The sequence below is a fragment of the Equus przewalskii genome, chromosome 5, assembly GCF_037783145.1.
Source record: "Equus przewalskii isolate Varuska chromosome 5, EquPr2, whole genome shotgun sequence".
Lineage (NCBI taxonomy): Eukaryota > Metazoa > Chordata > Mammalia > Perissodactyla > Equidae > Equus > Equus przewalskii.
The window spans coordinates 77,697,032-77,721,139 of record NC_091835.1 but is presented as its reverse complement, the minus strand read 5'-3'; the positions used below and the strand labels follow the sequence as shown (position 1 = coordinate 77,721,139).

The 24,108-nt window shown below is 36.9% G+C and overlaps 1 protein-coding gene across 22 annotated transcripts in view; it reads right to left on the bottom strand.

Moving 5' to 3' along the window:
* SLC16A7 (solute carrier family 16 member 7) overlaps positions 1–24,108 on the bottom strand; it is a 153,084-nt gene that overhangs the window by 48,794 nt on the left and 80,182 nt on the right. For 5 of the 22 annotated variants that reach the window (XM_070619657.1, XM_070619659.1, XM_070619660.1 and 2 more), the window contains 4 exons: positions 23,706–23,867; positions 15,942–16,072; positions 11,713–11,800; positions 9,929–10,172 (listed from right to left, as the gene is read on the bottom strand). In XM_070619657.1, the coding sequence (XP_070475758.1) occupies positions 9,929–10,142 (214 nt within the window). In that variant the 5' untranslated portion in view covers positions 10,143–10,172; positions 11,713–11,800; positions 15,942–16,072; positions 23,706–23,867. Of the gene's footprint in view, positions 1–9,928; positions 10,173–11,712; positions 11,801–15,941; positions 16,073–22,978; positions 23,125–23,705; positions 23,868–24,108 lie in introns of those variants that run through there. The other 17 variants (XM_070619647.1, XM_070619653.1, XM_008528097.2 and 14 more) reach the window with 7 other exon arrangements.

Here is a 24,108-nt window from a genome sequence, read left to right as displayed (position 1 = left end):
ATTGTCTCAACCTGGAGATTAGGAAAGGAAAGTATGAGGTATAGTGGTAAGAAACTCTTATATTACTTAAAACAGAAAAGTGAACAGAAATACCAGATTTAAAGTCAGACAAACCAAGGTATGAGTCCAATTTCCAATATTTCCTTGAGAGATTAACATGCCATCTTATTCTTAATAAATTCACAATTGACAATACCCAATAGGGTGGATTGACAAGGAATACATATTAAATACCTTTGTTTCCATTTATATCTGCTCTGTCATTCATGAATTTAAACTTTATTTGATTCTGTTAAAAATTTGGTCTAATTCGTTTTTTATTGGGATCATAAATTCTATTGGATTATCATTCCCTTGTATTATAAAATATATCTTTTTCAGGCTTCTCTTGGGGCCTACTTTTCCATCTCTCCCTGCAAATCCAATATTGTGGAATTTAGTTAACACATCTGTTCACATAATCCATACGCTTCAGGACTTTATATTGTTTTATTATATGTCTTCTCAGACTTCATATTTCCACCCTGTAAAGACAAAATCTGATTTGTCTGTTAAGATAGAAGAGGGATTCTCTATTTCAAAAACAAACACAAACTCACAAATACACGTTTCTGATCATTTTAACTTCTCTGTTTTGAATCTTCTCTGGCTATATTATGTTATTGAGTATGGTGCTCATTTTGTTTTAAAATCTGTTCCAACACAATACACAGCCATTCACAGCAATAGGTGATAAAGCACAAGGGATACTCCACAATTATGATGGATTTTGTGGTTCATGCCTTCCCATGTCAGATAACTTTTCTCAGTCTACTGCACTGAAAAAGCAAGAAATGAGGGGAAGAAACCTAGAAGACAGAACATAAAGCCTGGACTCGAAGTTAAAATATCTAATTTAGACAATGTCCAGACGAAAGAGAGGCAGAATGTGGTCAAAGTAATGGATGGAATTGTTTCTCCTGATTTCTAGAATTCTTTTAGGTTGAAACCTAAGGCAAACTTGGCATTATCCTATGATACTTTCTTTCCTTCTTAATTCATTTTTCCTAGCTTCCTCACTGGAGATGCTATCCAGGCCTTTGGATAATTCTAAATTTTCAAAATACGTTAAATAAGCTCAATGCTAGAACATTACCTTAACACACACAGGTTAGATGGTAAGCATGTGTGCCAGATAACTACATTGTTCTTTCTTATTGTGTTTAATTAGGGGAGATGAAACTAATCAACAGAGAATTCAGGAATATATATTCATGAAAAGAAGCATGGATATTTTACTTATAAGGAATTGAAACAGAGAGGTATTAAGTAACTTGCCAGAACTCTCAGCTAGTAAGTGGCAGTGCCAGAATCTGAACACAGCCAAATGCAAGCCCACACCCTAAACCACTATTCCACTATGTTACACTACCTCTAAAACAAAAACACCAAAAAAATGATGTTTCTTTAGGAATTTAGTAAAAGAAAAAAATCAGTTATTCATTTTTGAAAGTTGCTGGTATGTTTTGGAATAAGAATGTACGTAGAGTTTTCACTCAAAAATCAATGATTAAGCATTACAAAGGAACAAGTAAAATAAGATTGCTAGTGGAAAAAGGAACACCTTCTAGAAAAAACATAACAGTTATAGTTGGAAGGTCATGAATATTATATATTCATGGAAGGTAAAACAAATATTCAGATGTTTAGCTAATCTAATTTGAGCCTTATTTTATTCATTCTATGGTAAATAAATATTTACGACTTAGCTAAAGCAACAAAATAATATTGTCTGAAACCAAAGAGAAATTCAGTTTTTTTATGAGATGTGTCTTTCTGCCACTACTACTGACTCCCCAAGGGAAAATGAATAACTTCTGAAAACATGGGGAAAAAAAGGCATTTCTATTTTCAATTTTGTTTCTTCACAAGTGGATAGAAAAAAATCTATATCTAACGATTATTCAACATTAAGTGCTGTTTCAGTCATTAACCCTAAGAGAATAAAATTAGAGACAAAATAAGAGATCACAAATATGAACTTAAAATACAAAGTGAATAAAAACGTTTTCCTTTTTTCTCCCACATGCATATTTTGGAAGGTTTATAGTGTACAGGCGCCAGGCTATTTTGTCAGAAAACGCAGTTCACAAGCACTCTTGAATGGCCACAAGCTTCTAGATCAATGGTGTTTGAACCAACATGGGAGCCAACTTTAAGGAGCAGAGCTTATGCTGCCCTTGGAAAGTTTTATCCAGCTTCTAAAACATATCATGTTTAAGGAACACTTCTAAGTAATACTTTTGCTACCACATCAAGGTACTTAATATCATTTCTTGATAGGAGCAGTGTTCATGAGAGAGGCTTACAGTTCATTTTATCTGAGTCATCTCATTAAACTTGCTTTTCTTTATCTGAAGAGGCAAAATTAACTATACACAGATATTTTACATACACAGTTGTGTGTCACTTGATGGGATATGTTCTGAGAAATGCATCATTAGGTGATTTCCTCATTGTGGGAACATCATAGAGTGTACTTATACAAACCTACATGGTATAGCCCACTACTAGGTCGTAGGGTGCTAATCTTATGGGATCACCATTGTACATGCGGTCCACGGTTGACTGAAATGTTATACGGTGCATGACTGTATTTTAACCCATCGTGAAATACTCTGTGAACCCAAGAAGCATCTGGAAGGCTAATGACAACCTCTAAGTGTTCAAGGGCACTCTAAATGAGGTTATTAAAATTGCTGATAGAGGGAAAAAAATTTTGTCCCAGACAGCAAGAAACAGAGAACACAGGGAGGCTTCGAAAAGTTTCTCCATCTCTGGATCCATGTCCAACCCTTTGGAAGGTGATAGAAATCTGCAATAATGACACAGACTTCTGTTTCAAAAACAGTTTCTGTAGCCCAGTTCTTACCCAAAAGTCAAATAAGCAACCATCTGCTACTTGTGCCAAGTGGATTTCAAAACTCATTTCCACAGCACACACCATGTCATCTTCCCACTAATATCGTGACAGCTCACACCAGTTGAGATAAAATCTTAAATGTTTTGAACGTACTGTATGATTTTTTTCTCCTAATTGACAAGACAAAAAGGATACTTTAAATGCTTTTGGCCTACAGATGGTCTACAGTCTTCTTACACTACTTACACCAATTAAAGTCATGGATGTGACCACTGGATCACCTGGTGGAAGTCTGGAAAAATCAAAAGGAACACCAAATGACCTGCACACACATAATATTTCTCCTTTGCTTTCCTTTGTTCATAATCTGGATTTCACTCATACTCTTATTTACATTCTCTTTACTCATCATGTGAAGAGAACAGATGGATGTGAAGTACATCAGAGCTCTAGTTACTGGGTTTATTCCTCTTCAGCCTTCCAGGAACGCACTCATTCCGGGGGTGCTGAGAAGATATACAGGTGGGTTCCACTTGGTCCCTCGCATGAATCTCTAATCCCATTATTGACTGCATGAGAGGTGAGGCCAAAGAAGAACACCACAAACCAACAGAAAGCTACAGTCACCAAACATTCCCAGGGTATGCAGAGCACATTCTCATCAGAACAATGCAAGCCTGTGGAGCATCACTTTAGCATCCGTTTCCAAACATCTATCAAAGCTTCCAGAGAAGCTTTCCAAAGCTTTATACATAATGCCCTCCTAGTGACTGGAAAGATTCTAATTGTAATTATTATTCCTTTAATAGCTTGAGAAAGCTGTATTCCTTTAGTAAGAACTCAGTAAAGACCAGGGTGGTAATCAATGTGTATCTACGTAAATGCTAAGTAGCTTCATGACTGTGCAGGCTTATTCCATTCTCAAAAACAACAGATAAAACGAGTGTAATAAAAGCATTGGGTAACTCCAGATTTTTATACAGCACAGGAAACAGTAATTGTGTCAGAGAAAATCTAAAAGTATGGTTGATCCTTATTATCTTTGGATTCCATACCCGCAAACTTGCCTACTCACTAAAATTTACTCGTAACGCCCAATTCAATATTCGCTGTGCTTTCACAGTCATTCACGGAGATGTGCAGGGTGGGGAAAAATTGGAACCACTGGCATGCATGCTCCTAGGTGAGGTCAACAAGATGATGCTCTGCCTTCTTGCTCCAGCTCTCATACCCTAAATAACTGTCCTTTACTGTATTTAGTGCCGCATCTTCCACATATTTGTATGTAAGAACATTTCTCTTTAGACTTTAGGGGGTTTGAATCAGGTTTCTGTCATTTGCAACCAGAACACATCTGCATAAAACATGTAATGACATTACAACATTTTATAGGAATTTTACAAAAATCAGAAAAGACTTTCTTATTCTTGCCAGGCCATGAATTAATAAGCAGGTTCTTTTTATAAATCAGTAAGTGAAATATTCACTATCTAAAGCACACATATCAAAGAGGATTTCAACAAAGTTTCTTAAATTTTTCTGATGAAAATAACATTTAGTAATAATCCAGTATTTTTTGGACTGACTGTCAGGCCTCTGTAGGGAAAGTATGTCCTGGAATAGTTTCAAAGGTCTACGCATCCTTGCGATCAGCCCCTGATCACTGCCTCCTTCCACCCCTGTCTTGGGAAGGACAAAGCCACTTCTAACTGTAGAGAACTCCATGGGCATGATTTGATCCCTACGTTTGTGCTTGAAGTCCCTGCCAGTTTTATTCCCGTGAAAACTGGCAGTGAGGGTTTCCACTTACAACTCCTTTTTCAATTGAGATATTGAAGGCTTCCTCTTCTCTACCAGAGACCTGAAGAGGCAGCACATGTACAAACCTTCCTGTGACAGAATATAACGTAAACGGCTAAGGGCATCCCATATTCTGTTCTAGTTCCTGCTTATAATTTACGTAATTTATATTGGAACTACACAATAATCTAAGCCTCCATGTTTGTACCGATCATTGAAGTCTAAGTTGTTCTGTATAACCAACCACAGAAGCTTAATAATAATTTCTTTCCTACTCATTCAAAGTATGAGGTGGGCGAAGGATCGTCCCCTTGCAGCCAGGCCATAGGAAATAAGGTTGATGTAGAGGACAATTGGGAAATGGAAGGTGCACGCCAGCTGGAACTGCCTTGTCCTGGTGTGCAGGGATGACATACATCTTTCCACTCATATTTCATTGGTACGAATGAGTCACTTAGCCTCAACTTAAGTGTAAGGAAGCTGGAAATATACAGGAGCACATGGATATACGGTGAGCATAATGGTTTCTGCCACACTGTGCCACATTTCCTAGGAAAACTTTACCAATATCTATGTTCCTGAATGGAAAAAAAAAATCTACCGTGGAGTGGCTATAAGAAGTATGCAGCCTGCTTGCACAGGACTGTCCAAGTACACCTGGTACTTTCTGGTTTTTGTAAAGCTAAGCTCTAGGTATCTCAAACACAGGCATGGAATGAACTTTTTTTTTATTATTGCTGCTAAGATACAGCCCTATATGACTCTTTCTAACAGTCTCCTTCATTCTGCAAAATATTTAGAGCACAAAGCAAAAATATAGTGAGCCTATTTAGACAGAATAGGAAAATACACATTGTATATTACGGCCACCAACCTCCTACGCCTAGAACCTTGCCCTTCTTGGCCTCCAGTAAAATAAGCTCAGTGGTCTGATGCTTGGTCCCCTGTGTAAAGTAGTCCATCATAAATCTATCACCCTTACTTACGCACAGTTGGCAGTCACTGCTCACATAGAACAGAAGAGTAAGTTACCATGGAGACAAAGCCAACTCTCCTCTCCAGAATGGCTGATTCTTCCAAGTCATAACAGATATTTCCAGAAAAATTGCATGAGGTACTCACAGAGACTGACAGCCCCAAATCTGTATTTGATAACTCTGTAGCTAACCATGTTCACATTATCTTTCAATAGAGCAACAAAGACTGGCACTGCACTAAAAGACAATCCTATATAATCACTGCTTACAAAACAAATCCCTATATCCATCTAAGAAATGTGAAAAGTAGGAATGATCATATGTTTTCTACCTCTACTTAGTGCTTTATTAATGGGGTAACCACTCTGCTTGACCTCTTTGCTGAAATTCGTTAGAGCTCCAGGAGAACATATGGACGGCCAGATGGGTTGCTGTAATTTAATGCCATTATTGGAAGGATGAAGTAAGGGATAAACATAATTTGCATTCTTTTCCATCCTTACTGCATACCCTTTATTAGTTTCATTTTTAATTCAGACATCAGAAGGGAAGATAATACCTTGCTACCAAGGCCCAACTAATTACTACAAGAGACTTCAGCCCTGACATGACAGGCCAGGCCTCTGAACACACTCCATCTTACCCAGTGACCCCAACATGTGATTAATGGGTTGAGAGCTAAGCCCTAATGAATGTGTCAGATCTTAGATGCTCTCTAGGCTCACGTAATTAGCATTATGTTGAACAAAGTATTTCAGCCACTTGGTAGAGAGACTCATTATACTTCACAGCAAACCACACGCCTTTTTGCTTTACGGTGTTTGAATTTATTTTAAATCGTCAATCTAAAAGGCCTCTATAGATAGAGCTCTTTCAAATATTCGGGGAAAATTTAAATATTTTTGAGTCAAATATTGATTTTTTTCTATCATAGTGAATCCCTATGTTGTACATGAAATGAAGTGGTTTTCAGAGATGCTTGTTGAAATGCAAGTTTCCGGAATCTACCAACAGAAATTCTGATAAAAGGGGGATTGGGGTAAGACCTAGGACTATGCATTTTTAACAAGAGATCCATTATTCAGAAGCAGAAAATCTGTGGAGCATACTTGAAAACACTGCCACTTTAGTAACAGGACCAATATCTCTGTCTCAGATTAATTAACTCTATCAGACTTTTTGTTCTAGTTATTATGTTTCCGAAAAAATCATCTGCATCCACATAAGGGGAATTGTTTTCGTATTGAGATTTCAGTTTTAAGTGTGCCAATTATTTCTTGTTAAAAGATTAAAAACGAATTATCAAGACAAGACATGGATGTAATTTCCAATGAACCATGTAAGTGTATGAATTCTCCACTCAACAGTGGACATGACCAATAGTAACATTTCTATCCAGTAGGCTGTGGGCCTGGAATTGCCTTTCCACTCTTAAGGGAAAAGACCAAAGGGTACAGAATTTCTGCAGTGCCTGACTTTTCTCCATGCCAGAGATGACATACGAAATGTCTCAGTCCTATGACTAAGGCCTCTACATAAGAGTCCAACTGCTTACTTGGATCTCACCTCGATCTTACCATCATCAATTACCACACACTAAGTATTTCCATGTGTCTGGCATTCCTTTCTTAAATCAACCAGATACAAAATCCCGTTGATATTTAATGTAGACATATTTTAGCTATCTATTACCCTAAACATTTTAAGACAGTATTTTCCAAACTGGTAACTATTTTACCAAACTACCATTTTCTTGATGAACTTCAAAAGACTTCTCTTTTGTGCTTTTTATCATTTATACTATAGGTATTAAATATAGGAAAATAAGAGCATAAAAAAATGAAAACACTTAATGATAAACATACATTATAGATATTTACTTGTTATAATTTGATACTGAGATTTAAAGGTTTGAGAAAAGTAATTGTGTCATTCTTCATTCTAAGCCTCTCTTTAGATGTGGCCAGGGAGTGGAAAGCTGTCAAATGGTCATGGCAAGTCTACCAACACATCCTGCCTTCAGTGGGTGGAGAACGATTTTTGGGGTACCATGCTCTGTCTGAGACTCACGGGATGCTATCCTATTCCGTTTCGTCCTCTAGGCAGCCTGCATTTCCCAGAAACCTTGGCCTTTGCCTCTAGGGAGGGCACTATACCTGACCAGTGGAATGTGTGCAGAAATGTTAATCCCTTCCAGCCTGGCCTCTAAAATATCCCACATGATCTTCCACACTTCTGTATTCATTCTCTGTCCAGCTGGATGGAACAGTTCAGGGGACACTACAAAGCCCTAGGTGATGGCATAGCCACTAGATGAAACATTGCTTGAGCAAGAAATAAACTTGTATTCCCTTAAGGCATTGAGACTTTGAGGTTGTTTGCTTAAAACTAGTAAAGCCAATTAAGACTTGATTTAACTAAAAAGCTATACAAATTTTTGTCTTGCTTATGAGTTAGTCAACTATCTACTGAACAGAAAATTATAAATATCTAGGACCTGAAGTCCAAATTCAACAGACTTATACGAATTCACTAGAGGAATCTGTCTCAGGTGTCTTTAAGAAGGGGAAAAACTACATATGTTAACATTAGCACATTTCGGAGCTCAGGACAGATGACTTTGTGTGTTGCTCTAGCAAAGCTTTATTAAAGAACTCCTGACCCACGGGATAGAGGAACAAGACCAGGTGCACAATATCTACTGTTTCTGTAGTCATCAGAAATAACACAGTTAAAAGCCTTAAAGCAACTGTCCAAAGGAGAATGTCAGAAAGTGTTTTAGAGGCAGAATTTTCCATTAACATACCCAAATAGCATTTTAAAGACACCTTTCGGTACTGGAACAAAAATGAGTCATTTAACCTAACCAAAAGGGTAAGGGAGGCATATACTGGATTAACGTAAAATCACTGGCATACAGAAAGTGGAAAACACACAGACAAGATTATTGGAGGATCAAATTTTTACCTTAGTAGTACAATACAGAGACAATATCCTAACAAATGATTCTTATGTCATTAAACAAACGACCTCGGTGAGGGTAGCACCTGAATCAGGTCTGTAGAACGCCTGGCCTGGATCTCACTCAGTCACTTTCTCGAGGTAAAGAGGTACGAGAAAGGCAGAAGAGCAAGGTGATGAAATGTTTGGGGTCTCACTTGCTATCTGCCACTAACGAGCTGTTTGACTCAGGAAAACTATTCCACCTCTCCACTTCCTCAGCTACAGAACAGAGAGAAGATAACTTATTTCACAGATTGTTAAAAGGATTAGGTCATATCACACATAGTGAGCATTTAGAGAGGTCTTAGCTGAGAGTAAATACTAATAAATATTGGATATTATTACTAATGGTATAACTTCGTCACTATAAGCCACATTATCCTCATCCAAAAAGTAAGAAATTACACTAGATGATTCGCATGATTTCTTTAAGAGCCTATATTCTGAGTCTATACCTGTCTCTTAAAATCAAATATCCAGTTGAAAAACGAAAACTCTATTTTAAGTAATGACTTAAAAAAATCTATAAGACAGTCTGGTCTGATGTTGAGATTGATTTAAAGAAGATAGGTGACATCATAATGCACTAATAATTCCAATTATTTTCACATTCAGAAGCGATAAGGTACTTTGATTTATTCATTATCCCTAATGAATTACACCCTCATTGGAACAGGGAATATAACAAGATAATTGTCACACAAATATTTAAATAAAAAATATCATATTTAATGAGTATTACAAAGATAAGGAATTATTTCAATCATATAAACCTGAATGGATCCAGAATGTAAATGGTAACACTCTCTTTTTTCAGCTTAAGGTAAAGAACTTTCTAAGCTTATAAGACTGTCCGCAACCTGAATTCTTTCTCATTCAGAAAAAAGCATTTCTACCAACTGTAGCAATAGTAGTAAATAATACTAACGCTATAGTATAGACTTTATTCCAAATTAAATGGTAAGGCACTTCCCTTGGAAATTCCATCATTTACAAACCTCACTTTGTGCAAAGAAATCCTCATTCAAATAAATACTCCAGTAAAGCTCAGAATGAGGTGAAGAGTTCAAGATGCTGAATCACTAAAATCATTAAAAATTCAATTCTAATTCTACTTTTAGTTGGTTTTAAGTGACTAAAATATGAAAACAGGGCTTTACTCTACTAAGACACTACATGTAAAACATTGTGGCATGAAGCAATTGTTTTTTTAATCCAGAATTCTATTTATTCCAAAGAACCTTACCTCCTGCGTACATAACAGCCAGCATAATAGATGATATCCATGCTATTTCACTGTAGCTAGCGTTGAATATTTGCTGAATTTCCTTGAAGAATACTGTGATGGCTTTGGGGAAGGCGTATGAAAATCCGATGGAGATAAAAGCTGCTCCAACCACTACCCATCCCCAGCCTCCATCCGGAGGTGGGTATGTTGGGGTACCTGCTGGTGGTGGCATTCCTGCTCGTCTATTTGAAATTCAAGTAACCTATGGTCAAAAAATGAAATAACAGTTTTAACCATATTTCTATTTCCATATATCAGTGTTGATAGTCATCAGAATGATATTTTCCAGCTTTAACTACAACTATATAATTTTTCATGAATATTTTTTAATACTCTTGTACTCAGGAAATTTACAAAATAATTGCGGCGAGGTATGTAACTTTGACTGCTACGGGGTAAAAATTGAAGCATTTAATTTGTTTATGGAAACAAAAATTACTCAAAGAGAAGTTAAGAATTCAGATGTGTATTGAGGTACCAACCAAAAGAACAAAAGCTATCTCAATCTGATTTCTAAGCATAAGGAAAATGGAGTTGTCATCACTTAAAACAGAGTACTTTCTTTTTCTTTCTTTTTTTTTTTGAGCAAGATTGGCCCTGAGCTAACACCTGTGCCCATCTTCCTTTATTTTATATGTGAGTCTCCTGCCACAACATAGCTTGATAAGCAGTGCATAGGTTGGTGCCTGGAATCCGAATCCTAACCGGCGAACTCTGGGCCGCCGGCTCAAGTGGAGTATGCAAACTTAACCGCTACGCCACTGGGCCAACCCCCAGAATACTTTTTTAAGACAAAATGTTTCAGATTTTCTATACAAAGGTTAAAAGGGACCATGCATTAAATTTGATGACTTTTAAAGAATTAAATAGTAGGCATATTTTAGAATTTTTCCACTTTTAATAATTAAGAATACTTAAAAATATTTCAGCATGCATCTATTTTCTAAACCTATAGGATTAGAAATTGTATGGTTTGAATGAATTAAGCTAATTTTAATGTACTTCCAAAGTTAGTCCTACCTATCATTTTATAAATGATAAATTGTATGCATTTTTCGCAGCCATGAAATTCTCCCTATCAAATGTATATTATTGTTTATTAAAATAAAGGGACTTTCTTTTTGGACATGACTAGGAATGGCTAGCTTTATGGTATAAAGCACCAATTCTCCTGTGGAAGAAATGATCACATAAGGCTTAACACAACTGAAATTAAATTAAAAACATCTTGGTTCCCTGACATCAATGTTTCTTTGTAGAATGCTGCTGCTTGCTTAGCTTTCAGCTGTGATTGCCAGGATTTCTCAATATTTTCTTTTCACTACTCTCATTCCATTTGTGGATTTCTCAATTGAAATGTAGAGGGAAAAGAAACACTTTTCTGTTGGTAAGAAAATGTTGGAAATAAGTTAATAAAAACTAATTTTGCCACATCTTCAGAAAACCTGCCAAAAAACTAAACACATGTCTATGAAAACAGACACAGTGGTTTAATTTTTGTTTAATGTCAACTTATATGCAAGCTATTTCCAGTGACCTTCTATATGCACCTTTTAGGTTTTCAGTGAAAATATTCTCTATATTAAAGTTTTCTAATTTGTCCATAATTATACTCAAGGACTTTGCTTTCAGAAACTCATATAGGAAAAATGATAAAAATGAAACAAATAGGGAGACCACTGTTTCCCTGGAATAAATACAATGACGATGATGAGCAGTAGAGTGAAAGTAACAATTATTACCTTAACTCTTTTTCAATGTTTTGGCAAATATACTTAAGACTTTAATATATTTTACAGTAATTCATGGATGGAGGAAAATCAGTATAACCTGCAATGAACAGATAACAGGACTTAAGATTAAAATACTCATTTTACATTATGTGAGTCAGACGTATCTCTAAGGAAGTTCTCAGACACATTCAATGTTAATCACCACTTAATCATTTTTTTCACTTTTTTTTTCAGCTTTATTGAAGTATAACTGACAAATAAATTATAATACATTTAAAGTGTGCAACACGATTTGATATATGTATAGTCTATGAAAGGATTCCCACAATCGAGCTAATTAACATATCCATCACCTCATATACATGTCTTTTTTTTGGTGTGAACACTTAAGTTCTACTCTCTTAGCAAATTTCAACTATACAATATGGTATTATCAACTATAATCACCCTATTACATACTAGATCCTGAGAACTTATTCATCTTATAACTAAACATTTGTACCTTTTTACCAACCTCTCCCTATTGCCCCCACCCCTCAGCCCCTGGCAACCACCATTTTACTCTGTTTCTATGAGTTTCACTTTTTTCTTCTTAGATTCCACATATAAGTGTGACCACACAGTATTTGTCTTTCTCTGTCCGGCTTATTTCACTTAGCTCCAGTCTCATCCATCTTGTCCCAAATGGCAGGATTTCCTTCTTTTTTAAAGCTAAATAATATTTCATTGTATACATGTATTGAGTTGTATGAGTTACTCATATATTTTGGATATTAACCTCTTATTGGATACATGGTTTGTAAATATTTTCTCCCATTTTGTGGGTTGCCTTTTCACTTTGTTGATAACCGGTTTCCTTTACTGTGCTGAAACTTTTTAGTTTGATGTAGTCCCACTTGCTTATTTTTGCTTTTGTTGCCTTTGCTTTTTGACATCAAATCCAAAAAATCATGACCAAAACCAATGTTGTTTAGCTCCTATGTGCTCTTCTAGGAGTTTTATGGTTTCAGGTCTTATGTTCAAGTCTTTAATCCATTTTGAGTTGATTTTTGTGTACAGTGTAAGACAGGGGTCCAATTTCATTCTTTTGCACATGACTGTCCAGTTTCCCCAGCACCATTTATTTAAGAGACTATCCTTTCTCCATTGCATATTCTTGGGATCTTTGTCAAAATTAATTGACCACACATGCATGGATTTATTTCTGGGCTTTCTAGTCTGTTCCACTGATTTACATGTCTGTGTCTGTTTTTATGCTAATATACTATTTGGATTAGCATAGCCTGATAATAGAGTTAGAAGTCAGGAAGTGTGATGCCTCCAATTTTGTTCTTCCTCAAGATTGCTTTAGCTATTTGGGGTCTTTTGTGGCTCCATATGGATTTTAGGATTGATTTTTCCATTTCTGCAGAAAGTGTCTTGGAATTTGGTAAGGATTGCACTGAATCTGTAGATTGCTTTGGGTAGTACGGACATTTTAACAATATTAATTCTTCCAAGCCCTGAACATAGAGTATCTTTCCATGTACTTGTGTCTTCTCCAATTTCTTTCATCAATGTTTTATAGTTTTCAGTGTTTAGATGTTTCACCTCCTTGGTTAAATTTATTCCCAAGTATTTTATTCTTTATGATGCTGTCGTCAATGGTATTGTTTTCTTAATTTCTCTTTCCAACAATTTGTTGTTAGTGTATAGAAACACAACTGATTTTTGCATATTGATTTTTTATCCTGGGACTCCACTGAATTTGTTAATTAGTTCTAACAGTTTTTTGGTGGAGTCTTTATGGTTTTCTATAGCATAAAGTCATGTTACTTCATCTATTCCAATTTGGATGGCCTTGATTTTTTTTTCTTGCCTAATTTCTCTGACTAGGACTTCGAATACTTAATCACCATTTGTTAGTCCTGATCTCATTAACTGATACTTATCGTTCTTGATTTCCCTTCCTATTTAATGCTGAACCCAGGAATGGAAGGATTCTTGCATAGGCTTTTGACCTATCTATTGGCTTTTTCTATTGCCTTCTGCTATTTCTCCTTTTGGATGATTGTGGAGCTAGTTCTATTCTGCAATTTTTGAATTAGATCAATAATTACATTTTATTTTGTTTTGTTTTTTTACTTTATAACATTGATATAGTTATACTATAAAACAAGGATCAGAAAATTTTCCTGTCATGGGCTAGTTAACAAATATTTTAGGCTTTGCAGGCTGTATGGTCTCTCTCACAACTACTCATCTCAATAGTGTTAGTGCAAAAGTAGCCACGGACAATACTAAAAAAATGGGCATGGATTGTTCCAATAAAATTCTATTCAAAACTAGCCCAAGGGCTATAGTCTGCTGACTTCCGTAACAGAATATTAGAAAACCAAGAAAATCAAGAAAAGAAAAAAATCACACATAATCACACTATCCTAACACAATCATTATTAATAATTTTGCATATTTCTTTTGATTATTTTTCTTTATTCATATATTTCTGATTAATTTAAATAATATCGTGATCTATAGAGCATATAAATATAATTGTGAATACTGCTTTTTTTCACATTGTGATTTTTCATTAGTTGTCTCTGTTAGCAGTTCTTTTTCTCTTGAGTAGAGAAGCGGCATATTCCGGTTTTTACAAAATATGGATAATGTAAAAGCGTAAACCAGAATAAAATATTACCAAATAACCACTACGCCACCGGGCCAGCCCCCAAATAACATTTCTCATGATTCATTCAATATGTCTTTCCCAATAGAGTCTAAGATACAAGAAGTCAATTATTGTATCTCCAGGTGTCAGTATACTTATTGGTATATAGTAGGGTATTCAATATGTTTATTAAATAAGTTAGAGTCAGTGAATAAATAGCTGTGAATATTTGTGCTTGGAACAAGCACCCCTTGTGCCTCTGTCATTTTATCTCTGTAATCATAAAAGTTTCGGTTTTAATAATGAATTTATTCACTACCAAATAACAATGTGTTATAATCTGTCTTGTCATGAAATAAATAAAGTAAATAAATATATATATAAATACATCAATACAAACAAAACTTAGTCCCATACACATTTGCTTCAGGCAGACATTCTACCAGCATCTTCTAGACAAGGACAGGAATAAGACGGCTAATGCTCGTGGCAATTATGGCATCAGTGCCTGGGAAGAGGCTGACCTTGGACTGCAAGCGCCACACAAGTGCGTCCGAAATGAAAAGCAAAGGAAGCTAATGCTTGCCGAATGTAACCTGACTAAGGTATCTACAAGCAAATGATGACTCCACCATTCAAATCCAGAAAAGGACTCAAAAAATGGAAGCATCCGAAAAACTGAAAGGAGTAAAAACATATAATAGTGACACATGCTAACACCCCTTTCCTTCAACTCCTCCCATTTTTCTGTCTCCAACACACATACATACACATACACACACGTCCATAACCAGACATTTATGTCCTCATAGACAGCTTTTAGCTAATGAAAGTTCTTTAACAATTCTGGATGGCAATTTGTGATCTGCACATCAGCCTTCCACAGATAATCAACTACTGCCCATTGCTCTAGATTCTGTCCTTAAGGAAGATCATCTAGAACACGATTCCAACTCTGTATTACACTAATGTTTTTCTAATATATATTGTCTGAAACTGCATGCTTGTCCTTTGAATTGCTATTTGAATTATCCCTGCTTTGTTATAAAAGTTATTTTCTCAGATGCTATCCATTCATTTCAAAAGGTTCCTTGCCTTTAAAAATAATATAATTGAGCTATTTTTTCTCCTTAATCTTCTTTCTTTTCTGTCTAGTTATTTTTTTCATAGTTCACCAGTTTATCTCAGTATATAATCTTTTGTTCTCTGTTTCCAACACATTTACTTGATTTTAACTTATAACTGTATATTCCAGGTGGCGAGTCACCCACTCATATACCTCTTCACTTCTTTATCTCCTACCTATTTTGTTTCTTCCATATAAACCAACATCCTTTGATCTCTTAATTAAATCATTGCAAAGTGGACCCAGAAGCATTAACTCTTGACAATGTCCACTTTCAAGACTGTCATCTATTCATATTAACAACTCTTGAGAAGTCAAGATCCAATTCATACACATTCGTTGGCCTCATGTTATTTTCCTCTGCACAATTCTGTAACATTGTATACAACTTACGGCTGTTGTGTCTTGTTTCTTTTATTTATGGGCATAATGGAGAAAAAACCAGAATTAAAAGTATCATTTTACCTGTTGATAGATGCCCACTTGAACAGACTTCTTTGGATTACACGTGGAATTGCTGAACTAGGCACGATTCCTTGAAGTGGGATATTTGAAGGCAACACAAAGGCAGAGAGCTAGAGCAGAATCTGGATTCTCTAGAGGAACAGAAAATAAGGGTTACATGTGTGATCGAGTTCCACAAGTCTCAGTGAAGTCACTAGCTTTAACTCATCCAGAAAATTGTGACCATGTTTTAACAATTAGTAAAATTAAATATATACGTGTGTGTGTGTGCACACATATATATATACATGTTTCTTTGTCAATCCACTGATAGAACTATTAAGGTATGAACAAATGACCAAATGTGTGCCTAAGAAAAAAAGTGAAAGGTATAAAATGAAGAATTAGGTTTTTTTTTTTTTAAGAAATAACAGTAGATATCTACCATTATGAGAAGAAAATTTATTGGCATTCATGAGCTGTCACTAAAATAATTCTCTATACTCATTTAAATAATTTGTTGTAAAATTCAATTAAGTAAAATATCCATGGTAATGGAAATAAATAGCAAGTTTAAAAGACAATTATTAGAAATGCTATCAATAATACACATGTCCTGCAATGACACAGACTGGGTTGTGAAAAAAAAACAAAAAGTATTTTAGGTATCTTCTGATTTAGAATTCAACTTCCTAACCAGGTCTGGGTGAAAGATTAGATGCTGAATCTCCCTAATACATCAAACACCTTTAGTTTAACCTAAATCTGGTGCTGAGTATATAGAAGCTGGCACTTAGAGTTTATTTTGTTTGGGCCAAGCATTCCTTTGCCTAGAATAATTATAGCTAAGAAAAAGTCAACTTTTTCAATTAAATAACCAGTCTCCTGCCTTGCATCCAGGCCACCTATCCTGAAGTGATGAATGGCAACAATGCAGCCACCAGGTCAAATGAGGTCTGTCTGAGAGGATGAAGAGAGTCTGTGTCTAGTTGCCAAGTCAGTGAGAAACCAGGAGTGGGGACCAGAATGAAGACTAATAAAGGAATTAGAAAGTCATGGATAAAATCCGAGAAATGGGTAAGGTGGAATTAAAGTTTTGTTTTTGTTTTTCTTTTTTTGAGGAAGATAAGCCCTGAGCTAACATCTGCTGCCAATCCTCCTGTTTTTGCCGAGGAAGACTGGCCCTGAGCTAATATCTGTGCCCATCTTCCTCTACTTTATCTGTGGGACGCCTACCACTGCATGGCTTTTGCCAAGGAGTGCCATATCTGCACCCAGGATCCAAACCAGTGAAACCCGGGCCACCGAGAAGGGGAAGGTGTGAACTTACTGCTGCACCACCGGGCTGGCCCCTGGAATTAAAGTGTTAACTTGTGCTAGGAATGAAGAGTTCCCCTAAATGGGTCTCCTAGATCTGGGATCACAGCAGCAAGGAGAGGCTCCCATCCCCTTGGTGCCACAGGAGCCATGGGAGCCTCTGTGCCTTTTTTAAGCCGGGTAATTCAAGATGGCAGCTCCATCCTACGACAAGCAACCAGCCTATCGAAATGTGGAACCCTTTCTATATTTTGAGGAAACATATTTTCTGCCAGTTTCCTCTGGCAGAGAGCTGCCCTCAGAGGAAAGCCTGAGGCTGTCCCGAGCATTTGGCTGTGACACTGCAGTCTCTGCTTAATTATCCCCATGGTTTATAGAGGCCAGCACAGGGGCTTAACAGAAGATCTCGAAAGTCCAAATTCTAAATGATCACCAGCATTTCTGCACAACATTTCTACAAAGTTTTGAAGGCGTCTTAACCTGACTGGTCTATTTTCTTCCAGAAAGACTAACCTATATCTGAGGCTTTTTTCAACAACTTGGCCAATAATCTAGGATTCCTCTGCTTGATAGCTACAACTATATTAATCTATTTAACATCCCTTTCTCTACATCTTTTACCCTCTCATAGCACATTTTTATACACATTTATGCAGATACATTCATACAATGCATATATTGGTCTTTAGCTTTAAAAATGAAAGATACTGTTTTAAAATTTGTGTCTGACTATAAAGTCAGTGGAAGACCAACAACCTTAAGAAAATGGGAAAGTTCCTTTCATTTGGGAAAGCAACTATTCTGGAGTCTGCTTCCTGAAGTCCAGGTAGGCATAAAGTTTATTCTCCCCAACAAAAGCAGTGATAACTATTATAGCTAGAGGCTAGGCTGTGGGACCAGCTAATTTGGTTTCTTGGCAATTCACATATATGCCACGTTTTATGATGCGTTTTGCTTAAAACGGGGTGCATGAAAAAACAGACAGTGCCTTCAAGCTTTGAATTTTTTTTCTAAAGATTCAATTAATTACCATAATCCTGAGAACTAAGAGGAGGTGGTACTTTTAATCACATTTATGGATGAGGGCATAAAGGATCAGAAGCGCAAGGTGAGTTTTCCAAAGCATAATGTCCAGGAAGTGATCATATTGGTACCATGACTAGTATCTTTCTATTAGGCGCATTGTTTCTGATTCTACTTTAACATACCAACTTAGAGGCTTCTCTGCCTGCCTACAAATGTACTCCTTCGGTTTTATTTCTATGGTGAATTTCCAAATTTCCATTCTTGCACATAGCCTTGCCTGTCTTGTTTACCAGAATTCAAATACTTGTTCTTTGGAATTCTAAACCCCAACTGTCTTTCAAAGTTTTTAGAAATTCATCATTATTCCAATTTATTTACCTCTGTCTTTTCTATAATGTTTTTGAGAATATAGACTATAATATATCATTGTTGTTAACAAAAGGGTGCCTTGATGACTACTGAAGACATTTGGCTATTTCAAGTGTTTTTCAAAAACTTATGTGGTGAGATATGCTGAAGCCCAAGAACTTTGACTTACCATCTAGAGATCAATATGGGTTGATCAATCTTTGGAAAAGGTGATGCAGGACAAAGAAATAATGAAACTACCGGCGATGGTCAATGGCTAAACGCTAGTGTTACAGTCAAGGCCCTTTCTCATTCAGTTGTATAGAATACCAGAATGTTCCTTTAAATACTTTATGAATAATCATTTCTTCACTTTCCCAAATCTAAATCAGGATGTATCAATTTTATGAACTTTTGTCAATAATCTATGCCATCCAGAAGTTTATGTTTCAAAATATAGTCCAGAAATAATGTACTCAGCAAACTAAGTCCCAAATCAAATCAATAGATGTTAGCAGACTATTGGGTTCACTATAAATTCTGCTAGATAAGGCATGAGTAGTTCTTTACAACCTACCTGTAAAGTGACCTATTTCACCTAAAGGAATTAATATGTTCCTTAAAGAATAATGGACTGTCCTTTTGCTCTCTATTTCCTCCTTCCTATACAAAAGGATATAGTAATGTCGAGTTAATGTACGATGTTTAAGTTTAGGTGACAACTCACCCAATTTTATAACAGGAATTAAACTGAACCAAATCTTTTCTTTTCCAACATGTAATTGAATTAAAATTAGAATCTAATCCTGGGAGGTTATTTTATTCTTCAAAGTGGACCATCTTTTAAATCCTATTGACTGATTTACTTTGACAGCTAGACAGGAGAGATCTCAATAGTTCATGGCCCACAAAATATCAGTAACACAAAAGCTATTTTTAGATGTAAACTACAGCTGTAGTTAAAAGGACTCTGAGAATGCTAATTGATACTAAGGGTCAAACTAACCAAAGCTGTTTTTATAATGGGCAAATTAGGAAAGACACTACGAACCAGCAGATAATTGAATTGGAAATGGACATTCCATAGCAAACAATTCTCCTGATTTCTTATACTATACTCTTAGAATTGGGTAAAAGCAGTTGTAGTGGGCTGAGTAGCAGTCCCCCAAAAGATATGTTTGTGCCCTAATCCCCAGAACCTGTAATATCACTTTATATGGTCCTATAGACTGAATGTTTGTGTTCCCCCAAATTTCATATGTTGATACCTAATCCCTAATATGATGGTATTTGCAGGTGGGGGTCTTTGGGAGGTGATTAGGTCATGAGGGTGGAGCCCTAATGAATGAGATTAGTGCCTTTATAAAGGAGGCCCCAGAGAGCCCCTTGCCCTTCTGCCATGTGAGGACACTGTGAAAAGACAGCTGCCTATGAACCAGAAACAGCGCCCCAAGCAGACACTGAACCTGCTGACACCTTGATCTTAGACTTCTCAGCCTCCAGAACTGTGAGAAATGAATTTCTGTTGTTTATAAACAACTTGGCCTATGGTATTCTGTTATAGTAGTCCTAACAGACTAAGATAAAAATTGGTTCTGGGAGTGGGGTGCTGTTGTAACAAACACCTAAAAATGTGGAAGTAGCTTTGGAACTGGATGATGGGTAGAAGGTGGATGAATTTTGAGGTGCATGCAGAAAAAAGCTCTTGCCATCAATGGACTGATAAGAGTGATTCTGGTGAGAACCCAGAAAGGAAATAGGAGTACTGTAGAGACAGTCTCAATCTTCTTACAGAATACCTAAGTAATCTTGAACAGAATGTTGGTAGAAATAGGGAGGGTAAAGGCCATTCTGATGAGGTCTCGGGTGGAAGTGAGGAACACGTGACTGGACAATGGGGGAAAGGTGAGCCTTGCTATAAAGTGGCAAAGAACTTGGCTGAACTGTATTCATCTTCTAGTTCTACAATAGAACTTGAGAGTGATGAAATTGTGTATTTAGCTATTTCTAAGCAAAGTGCTGAAGGAGTGGGCTTGGCTCCTCCTGACTCTTTATAGTGAAATGCTAGAAGAGAGAAATGACTTGAGAACATTGTTAATCAAAAAGGAAGTAGACTTAAAGATTTGTAGAACTCTCGGTCCATCCATACTTAAAAAAATGAGAAAACATGGTCAGAAAAGAACATTAAGAGTGTGGACAAAACACTCTTTATAAGTTTAGTCCTCCATTTAAACAGAAGCAGGAGCAATTCTTGAAGACAATGGAAGAATAACCTGGAAGACAATTCAGAAACCAGCATGGCTGCCTTCCATCACAGGCCCAGACTGCACAGGCCCCAGAGGCAGAGCGGTTTCAAAGGAGGGGCGCCTGAGCCTGTGGGACCTTGGGGCGTGCTGCAGATGCTGCCTCACATCGTGGGCTCTGCTCCTTGCACTCCAGCACTGCGCTCTTTGGCTGCCCCAGGTGCAGCTCCAGTAAGCCCTGGGATGTGTGACAGTGGCTACCCCTCTGGAGGATATAGGCAGCAAACTTGGGCAGCGTCCACATTCCTCCACCAACCCTGCTAATGTGTAGACTGCAAGGGCTGTGAGGGCATGGCTGCCTCCACCTAGATTCCAAAGGAATTTCTGTCAGAGCTGCAGGCTCACGATCCCACCCAGGGAGAGCCATGGACACAAGAGAGAACCAAGGCAGGGTGGGACTACTGCAGAGACCCAATTAGAGGACTGCCCAATGGAGCCCTGGAGGCAGGGCAGTCCCCAAGGACGACTCACCCGAGTGCAATTCCAAACCCAGGAGAGCCATAGCCAGGGAACTCCAGCCTGTGAGAGCTGCAGAGGTGAGACCACAGGCCGAGTGGGTCCAGAAGGCACATCATCCAGTCAAAGATCATTCTCCATCCTTAAGGTTTAATGTCGAGTTTTGGACTTACTTGGGACCTTTTACTCCTTACTTCTTTCCTATTTCTCCCTTTTGGAATGGGAATGTTTATCCTACGCCTGTCACACCATTGTATTTTGGAAGATTTCACAGGTTCACAGCTGGAGAGGAATTTGTTTCAGGATGAATCATACCTTGAGTCTCCCCCATATCTGATTTGAATGATATTTACATGAGACTTTGGGCTCTAGACCTTTGACTTGATCCTGGAAGGAGTTAAGACTGTTGGAATGAATATTTTGCATAAGAGAAGGACGTGAATTTTAGGTTAGGTGTGGAATGCTATAGACTAAATGTTTGTGTCCTCTCAAAATTCATATGTTGAAATCTAATTCCCAGTGTGATGGTATTTGGAAGTAGGGCCTTTGAAAATTGATTAGGTCATGGAGATGGAGCCCTCATGAATGGGATTAGCGCCCTTATGAAAGAGACCCATGAGAACTCCCTTGCCCCTTCTGCCATGTGAGGACATGAGAAGATGGCCATCTATGAACCAGGAAGCTGGTTCCGGTCAGACACTGAATCTGCTGGCACCTTGATCTGGACTTCCCAGCCTCCGGAGAGCCTCCCAGTCTATGGTATTTTGTTATAGCAGCCCCAACAGACTAAGACCAGCCCAAAATTTTAAATATGTTTTCATATTTAGAGAAGAACTGGTCTGAGTGTGCTACCTACTTGCATCTTTGTAGTCTTTTCTTTTCTCCCAGAACCAAAGCTTAGAAAAGATATGTATGGCTCCACTATTAGGGAGGATGGCAACAGATGAGTGAGTTTTCTATTCTGTCTCCACCCTCACTTCTGCCACAGTTCTCAAAGCCACAGAATCCTTTATAGAAACAAAATCTTACTGAGAATCCTACTACCCAAACCAGCTACTCTGGTTTGTTTCTGGGGGAGTCAGAGAGACCTGGCTCTCTACCTATCAGCATTTCCCGACTCCTTCCCCAAAATGGTCCCTGAGGTTCCTCTTCAAACACTTAGAATTCCTTGGAGCCTAGACAGAAAGCCATTTTTACTATCTTTCCCACCTCTCACATTTAGTGACATTCTCTGGTCAACCTGGAGAAAAGTGGAATTATATTTAAGAGATTTGAGGCCTTCCATTTTTCATTTAGTCTAAAGATTTTCTGGTGTTTGTTCTTTTCCTCAATCTGAAAAGAAGGTCATTAATTGGCACTAGGAAGGGGAGTTTTAAAAAAGAAAAACCCTGGATGTTTCTAGGAAGATTATAAGGCAGAAGAATACATTTCTCACTTTTCTATTAAAAAGCCAATTTTAAAAAATTGAATAAGAAAAACAAATACACAAGATATCCTGATACCAATGATGAGATTCAGAAATTTGTTAGAAGCCCCTAGAAGTTTCTATAAAATACAATACCGATGGGGGCAGGATTAAGAAATAGTACGACAACAAGGTGAATCAACCTGGCCACAGGCATCCAGTAACATGGTCTTCCGTTTCACCAACATAAGCTTCCCCGGTCTATCGACTCCTCTGCCCACTGGATGGCTGAAGCTTCCTGTGAACCATTGCTCTTTGTAGAATCCTGGATATATTTAGTTCCATCTATGACATATCTCTTTGTCATTCAACACTGTGTCAGCTGTAGCCTCATGATTCTGTGACCCCTGCCCCTATCTCCCTGAGGAATCATGTTTATAATATGGAGAAACTAAAGACAACCTAAATGCCCAGCCTTGGGAAGTGGTTGAATATATTACTGTCATCCACTTGAGAGACTGTTATACATAAATTTAATGATTATTATGAAGATTAAATCATAACATGGGAAATATTTTTTATATAATGTTCAATGAAAAAAGGATGATATAAACTTGCATGATAGAAGAATTCAAAATATGTGACAAAAGAGATGTATTAAAAAGAAAATGCATAGGCCATAGTGTTAGGGCGGGGCTTATAGAAAACAATTATATTTTCTTATACTAATTTGGGATAATTCTATTATAATAACTTAATATATAAAACACTTTAAGTTAATATTACACATCTAATTAGCTGCCCTAATTTTGGGTTTTATATGTGTTTTTAAAAATAGGTTAATTTTCACTCATCTACAATCAATTCAAATATGATTATTGTAAGGTAATACAATGAAATCAGAAGCTATGTTTTACTTAGAGATCTTACCTCCATTTTTGTTTCCTTTTTTTTTGTTGTTTTATATTGTTTTGCTTTTAGTTATATCTAAATGAAATTATGAGCCTCTTGTATACGTTGTAAAGACGATCCCCAGAGATGGTCCTCATGCATAAATTTAGATATAAATTACATTTGCTGATAACCAACGACCTGTATAAATAACATTCACTGTTTCCTCTTATGTTACAAGTAAGCATCACTGATTAAGACATTTGACACTTTAACATGTGCATTTTCTCATAACTCTATTTAGTAGCTATTGCCTCCATTTTGTAGACAATGCAACCAAAATTCAACCATGTGAAATATCTTTTTTTAAGTCTCTGCAGCATCTGTTTTACTCCAGGACTAGGCTCTTATAGAGTTAAGAGCTGTGCACGTTGCTTTTCAA